General features: G+C 53.5%; 1 protein-coding gene across 1 annotated transcript; it reads left to right on the top strand.

Moving 5' to 3' along the window:
* Positions 1 to 3,990: 3,990 nt before the first annotated feature.
* On the top strand, positions 3,991 to 6,734 carry Clpsl2 (colipase like 2). The gene is made up of 3 exons (XM_057751889.1): positions 3,991 to 4,207; positions 5,021 to 5,143; positions 6,579 to 6,734. The coding sequence occupies exons 1-3, from the start codon at positions 4,118 to 4,120 to the stop codon at positions 6,672 to 6,674; spliced, it is 309 nt and encodes a 102-aa protein (XP_057607872.1). The 5' UTR covers positions 3,991 to 4,117; the 3' UTR covers positions 6,675 to 6,734.
* The last annotated feature ends 588 nt before the right edge of the window (positions 6,735 to 7,322 follow it).

Raw genomic sequence — 7,322 nt, 5'->3', positions numbered from 1 at the left:
TGAGCTACAGTCCACATTTGCTGTTTAAAGATTCTAAAGACAACCAAGCAGTGGTGGCGCACGCCTTTAATCCCTGCACTGGGGAGGCAGAGGCAGGCTCTCTGGGAGTTTGAGGCCAGCCTGGTCTACAGAGCGAGTTCCGGGACAGCCAGGGGACTGGACAGCGGTAGAGCTGTGGCTGCCCCACAAGGGCAGTGGGAACAACTGAAGGGTCATGACTGGCATTTTTTGTAAAAAGACCAGAGATGAAGATAAAAAAAATCCTCAGAGCTAGATGTGATGTCATCCCTGTATTCGCAACACTTGGGAGGCTGAGACTGGAGGATTGCCATGAATTTGAGGCCAGACTGAGCTACACAGTGAATTCCAGGCCAGACTGGGCTACAAAGTGGAATCCGGTCTCAGAACAAACTAAAGCAAAATCTCAGTGTCTCTTGTGGTGAGCTGGACAGGGAGGCTGTAATCCTAGCACTTGGAAGGCAGAGGGAGGAGGATCGGGACTTCAGGGCCAGCTCATTATGGTAGGGTCAATCATATAAGAATCATATGAGATATGAGACCCTGCCTAAAAAAGTGGGGGAGGGGGGACTTGGGGAAGGCTCAGTGGGCAAAAGTGCTTGCAGTCGAGACTGGCAACCTGAGTTCAGTCCCCAAAACCTAACTGGTGGAAGAGAAGTGGTCCACTCCAAGTGGTCCTTTCTAATCCCAAGTTCGCACTGTGCCAATTGTGTCTTCCCCCAGCATTCAGACAACAGAAGCCAGCGGATCTCAGGGAGTTTGAGGCCAGTCTGGTCTACATTGCAAATTCCAGGCCAGCTGGGGCTGTATGGTGAGGAGCAAATCCCTTCCCCTGAAAGACACAGAGGGCTCCACAGAGCCTTGCATGAAGGAGAGATCCTTCAGGACATCAGAAACGTGTGTGTGTGTGTGTGTGCGTGTGTCTGTCATCCTGGCTTCACACGTCTGTGTACACAGAACTGTACCTTTGGGATTTTACATGTAAAATGTTAGATTCGGCGGCAGGTAGCTCAGCTGCTGGAATCATGTCCTAGAGGACACAAGCCCTGGTCTAATCCTCAGCACTGCCTGAACCAGGCATGGTGTCAAGCCCCAAACTGGGTATGGTAAGCACATGTGTGGTGACCAGCACTCATGAGGTGGAGGCAGGAGGGTGGTGTGTGCGTGTGTGTGTGTGTCTGGTGTGTCAGGCGATGAGGCAACACCCCTGGTTCCTAGGTAGGACTGTCTGCCTCCGTCTTCCAGGGTGACATACCAGGGCTAAGGCCCAGCCAGGTCCGGAGAGCAGCTGGGTAGGCTCCTGTAGCCCCTTCCAGGTTGCTTCCTCTGAGAGCTGATGTGGACCAGCAGGTCCTGGAGGAGATGGGAGAGAGAGCACTGTATGTCCCAGTCCAGTCCTGTCCTGTCACGAGGATGAGTACGGGAGGGGAAGGAATGGCTGGAAGTTGGCGCCTGTTGGGAGCTGTGAACCCCCCAGATCCTGAATTTCTGGTAAACAACTTGTAATGCTTGCAGCTGCTCTGAGCACGAGACTCTCAAGAGTTCCTTATGGCAGGGGAGTGGTTTCTGGTGCTTTTGGCTGGGGCGTGGCTATCAGTTAAGGATCCCTATAGACGCTGCCCCTGGACACATTAAGGGGGGTATTCAGGCATCAAGGATGACCTGTGTCTCTGTGTGTTTCAGTCGCCAGCCCCTTGCCTGGTTCACAAACTGTATGGTAGTGCATAGGCTGCTGGGCCTGTCTCCAGATGCCTGGTGTCTTCACAGACAGGACAACCAGCCTCGCCCTGTATCTGGGTCACAGGGTAGAGTCTCTTGTCCCAGTTCTAGCCCCACAATCTATGACTTTCCCCAGAGAAGCAACCTCAGCCAGCTTCCCCAAATACCCCCCCCCGAGTTCTCGGCACCCCACCTAGAGCTGACCCCCCCAACACAGATGGCCTTTCTCACCAGCTTTGGACACTGTCATTTCTCACCTTTGCCCCATTTGTCCCTGCCTGAAGACCTGCTTCTGTCTGCCAAGCCCCAGGTACCGATTAAAGCCAAGCAAAGTATCCCCTCCCCCCCCCACCACAGGTACCCTGGGCTGCCCTAGGCATTTTAGGCAGGAGCTTGCTATTGTCTCCTTTCCTACCTAGAGTTCTGGTCCTCCTCTTCAGTGAGTTTGGCAGCTCTGCCTCCGCCTTTAAACTCAGTACTCTTGAGATAGGGTCCCTTGTTGTAGCACACAACGCCCGTCTGCGCTCTATGAGCTACCATACAGTTCACGAGCTTCGGGCAAGGGGCTGGAGGTTGAAACACACAGAGAGACAGAGAGACACGAACCTCTAAGTCACTGGTAAGAAGCCCTTTATTCGGGGGCTGGAGAGATGGCTCAGTGGTTAAGAGCACTGGCTGCTCTTCCAGAGGTCCTGAGTTCAATTCCCAGCAACCACATGGTGGCTCACAACCATCTGTAATGAGATCTGGTGCCCTTCTCTGGCATGTGGGCATACAAGGAGGCAGAATGTTGTATACATAATAAATAAAATTTAAAAAAAGCCCTTTATTCAATAGCACCACGGAGGCTAATATACCCAACAGTCAGGTGGGCCAACAGGTGAAAACCTTATCCTCTGATCCTCAAGGCCAAGGCAACACGTGCTCGTGAAGCAGAGCTGGTAAACAACTTTGACACAGCTTTCAGTAACTCAAATCAGAAGGAAAGTAAAGATCTCTAGCAGGGAAGAGTAGCTGGAGGCCAGGACTCCAAAGGGTCCCTACACCTCGTAGCCCAGGCTAGCCTCAGACTGACTGGCTTTGAGCTTCAGGCTCTGGAATGCTAGGACCACGGCCTTGTGCCACCCCTCAGTTTATGTGGTACTAGGGGTCAGGCCCAGGCTTTGTGGGTATGAGGCGGTCATCCCCATTCCCTGGGTTTTGTTTTTTAGAAAAGTGTAGTTCAGGCTGACTTCAAACTTACTATGTAGCCAAGGATGACCTGGAATATCTGCTCCACCTGTCTCCACCGTCTGAGTGCAGGGAGAGGCAGGTGAATCTCTGTAAGTTCGAGGCTAGCCTGGTCTGCAGAATGAGTTCCAGGACAGCCAAGGCTACACAGAGAAACCTGCCTCAAGAAAATCAAAAACACCTCCCCCACCAAAAATAAAATAAAATAATAAAAAGATCTATTTTGTGTGTATGAGTGCTTCGCTTACATGATGTCTGTGCACCATGCGTGTGCCTGGTGCCATTGAAAGACCCTACAGACCCCCTCCTCAGAACCCGCAGCTAGCAGGCTCCCCGGGAGAACGTCCTGTTTGCTTGAAAGATTCTCAGGATCAGCAGCTAGCCTGCTCTCGTGAGAGGAAAACAGGATATCTATAAGATAGGACATCTACAAAGCAGGATGACTGCAAAGTAGGATGTCTATAAGAACAGGATGTCTGCTGCCAGACATCCATGCTGGGAGAGGAAAAACCATTCATCCCCCCCCACCCCCGCGCCTCATTCCGATAACCACGCTTCTGCTTCTGTAAAACTTGCTTTTGCTGCCCTCTTTCCTATAAAAAGACCTCCTCCCAGTCTGCCGGTGCGCAAGTCCTCCGAACGACTTTGCCACCCGCAGGTACCTGTGTCTACCTAATAAACCTCTTGCAGTTTGCATCCGACCCGTGGTCTTGGCCTGGTCTTTGGGTCCGGGGGTCTCCACCTGAGGGAAGGTCCCTACTGGGGGTCTTTCACCATCAGGGGTCAGATAAGGTTATGTTGCCCCAGAACTGGAGTTACAGATGGCTGTGAGTCACTTCGTGGGTCTTCCGCAAGAGCAGCCAGTGCTTGTAACCTCTTAGTCATACCCCACAGGGTCACATTTTAAATGAGCTTTCACTCACAGTTTGAAATATGTGTTTAGAAGCAGCTCATATGAGGCCCAAGGTCCCACCCACAGCATAAACGCCCTGCTGGTTCAAAGTCTTTCCTCCATCCCCTGCAGAGCCAGCGGTCCTTCCCCACCTCCTCTGAGCAGGACAGGCTGTGACCATCGAGCCCACGCCGGCTGGCTACCACCCCTACAGAGATCTTTTTCCGTACTGCTCAGGAACCTCCAGTCACCCAGGCCATGGCCTTCACCCAGGCTTTAGCCACCACGCTGGCACTGCTCGCCGGGGTCCTGCCACACAGTCTCAGTGAAACCTCAGATCATAAAAAGGTAAGCAGTGTCCCCGACTTCTGTGATCAAAGGGTGGGGACCGAGGACTACAGACAGCTTGCAGCCTCCCTCAGTGGGGATCCAGGCCCTGACTGGAGGTGTGAGGGGACCCCAGGTGCACTTCACAAGGCTGTTCAAGTTCCAGTCACGTTCCTGGATCGAGAGAGCAGTGCCCCTGGCCCAAGCCCCATTGGCTTTCACACCACTGGGTCTACCAATTCTAACCCCTCCCTCCTGCTTCTTTCTGGGTCCTCTTCTACCCTCCTCCAGGGCCTAGGACTCCTCTAGATGCCGTCTTTCTCCCTCCTCTTTCTCCCCTTGATTTTTAATTCTGAAAGTTCCTTCTCTCCTTCCCTCATTCCTTCATCTATGTATATGAAGACCAGAAACAACTCAGGGCACTCCATTCTCTCCTCCCATCTTTACTCCCTTGCCCATCATCCCAGGCTGCCCGTCATCCCAGGCTGCCCGTCATCCCAGGCTGCCCATCTCACACAGCAAGCCCTTTTGTTGGCTGAGCCATCTTGCTCCAGTCCAGTCCCACTAGCTATTCAGACTGTGGTCTGGGACTATTTCCCAGTGTCATTGTTTGGAAGCCATGGAGGTGAAAGGGCAGGAATTAGGATGAAGAAGGAACTGGCTGAGCCCCAGAGCCTGATTCTTTTGCTCAATCAAACCGTTTGGGGAAGAGGGTACATTGTGGGGAGGTGTCTGAGATGGCTTCTCTTCCTGGACCCCTGAGTTCTTGGGCAGTGCCAGGATCTCCTCCATCCCTTCATAGACAGGAGCTGGTGACCAAGGCTGTCTCTGCAGGCCAACGGGGACAGGTGCGTCCACCACACCCACTGCCTCAGTGACTGCTGCCTCATAGACCTGGAAAAAAGCGGGGCCTTCTGCACCTCCAAGTCTCGTATGGGCATGGCGTGCTTACCCCAGGTGAGATACCAGCGAGCCGAGCGGGGAAGGGGGGACAGAAACACATCTGTGCTCCCCCTCCTGGGATGCCCTTCCCCCACTGCCCACTCCTCCTGCAGTAGCCCAGGCTGCCTCACTCAGCTGGAGAGCTTGCAAGGGAAGCCTCACAGCCTGCCTGGTGACTGCGCATAGTAGATGCTCAACAAATGTTTGTTGAGTGAGAAACTTTTTCTTAACCTTTCTGGTGTAAGGGGGATGGAGAATACATCTACCCTTTCTTAGTGCCCATCTCCCTGTCACCATGACCTGGTCACTTGGGAGAGCTGCAGGGCTAGCTGGGACCTCAGCTTTCCGGTGGGATCCTCACATCCTGGTTTCCCTAGCTTCCTGTCTGGGCCCTCTCTGACCTTTTGTTTCCTTGCCCATTAAGTGGGACTAATGTGTCTACCTTACAAAGTGACTGGGACATTCACAGGGCTCACTCAAGAGGCTGTTGTCAACTGGAAGACACAAAGGCACAGAATGTCTTGTTCCTACTCACTGGCCATGGGCCCAAACTCTCCTAGGGAAGATGGACCCAGCCCCCATATTCCTGCCTGACCCACTACCAGTGTCTAAAGGAAGCAGTCAAGAACCCCACTGTGGCCTGGAGAATCTCTTTGTTAGAGGGCACTGGGTACATCGTCTCACCCACTATAATATTATGAAAAAGTAATATAATAGATGAAAAAGTCACTCCCCCGGTCGGCTTTCCATTTCTGTGATACACAAACACCAGGACTAAAAGCAACCCAGAGAGGAAAGGGTTTGTTACAGTTTCTACTTCCAGGTCACAGCCCATCACTGAGGGAAGGCAGGCAGGAGCTGAAGTAGAGACCATGAAGAAATGCTAATTAGTGTCTCACTCCCAGGCTCAGCTTAGCTTTCTATACCAGGTCCACCTGCCTAGGGATGGTGCTGCCCACAGTGAGCTGGGCCCTACTGTATCAAGGACAATCTGAGGGAGGCAATTCCTGAATTGAGGTCCCCTCTTCCTAGGTGACTGTAGATTATGCTAACAGAAAAACCCAGTGTGTGGGGGGGGCTGGGGGTGGAGAGGTGGGGGCTGGAGACTGGAGACATGTCTCCTCAGTGTGGGGCACTTCTGGCAGAGGACAAGGTTCCTTTCCCAGAACTCACGTGGTGGCGCACAGCATCTGTAACTCCAGTTCCAGGCGATCTAACAGGCATGTAGGCGTGTGCATACATGCAGGCGTGTAAGCACATAAAATAAATCTAGAAAGAGAAACCAGGCCAGCTGCTGTTGACCCCCTGGACAGAGGAGGGGACCAGGGAGCCCAGACTGGGCTCAGTCATCTGACATGAAGCCTCAGGTTGGGGTCTCACATCACTGCTTCCACTTCCTGGCTCCCCGGGAAGTATAATCCCCTTACCTCACATCCTCCCTCTCCCACAGACCAAGGGGGCCCTGAACATCATGTGTCCCTGCCGAGTGGGCTTGAGCTGCCACTCCAAGGACCCTATGTGCCCCCGCCGGTGCCAAATGATCTAGAAGAGGACACAGGCCACTCACGGTCACTGCTGCTGCACCCTCTCCCGGCGTCCCTCTCCCAAGGAGTCCCCATCCTACCCCTCAGCTCCAAGCATTAAAGTCACTTTCTGGCTCTGGTCTCTGTCTGTCCTTTGTGGGAAAGTCAAAAGGGGAGACTGAGGCAGGGAGAACTTCTCTGGGGCTTTGTTTGCCTAACACCTTGGTGGGGAGGGGGCTGGGAGGGATGAAGGGATGAAGAGCTTCATGGGAAGGGACATGGCTGAGAGACTGGGGTGTGTGATGGGAAGGGACAGAGTGGGGGAACCTTTGAGGGGGGAAAAGAGGGTGAAGGTGGAAGGGAATCGTGTCTGTTCAAATGTATGGGATGGGGGCTGGAGGGATGGCTCAGAGGTTAAGAGCATTGGTTGCTCTTTCAGAGGTCCTGAGGTGATAGTCACATGGCCCGCCCCTCACAGCAATTGCCTGAACTGCAACCCAGAGCAGCTGAACTCCTGGAGAGTTTGGGAGGACGGGGTGGGGCCACACGTGCCCATAGCCTGCTCCTCTGGCCTGTCTCTTCAGATAGCTCAGGACCTGTGACCTCTCCTCCTGGCCTGTGGTCACATGGTCATGACGTGGGGGGGGGCAAGCCTTTAGCTCCACCTTCCA

The sequence above is a fragment of the Chionomys nivalis genome, chromosome 19 (genome assembly GCF_950005125.1).
Source record: "Chionomys nivalis chromosome 19, mChiNiv1.1, whole genome shotgun sequence".
Classification (NCBI taxonomy): Eukaryota; Metazoa; Chordata; class Mammalia; order Rodentia; family Cricetidae; genus Chionomys; species Chionomys nivalis.
This window is presented reverse-complemented; position numbering and strand designations above follow the sequence as displayed.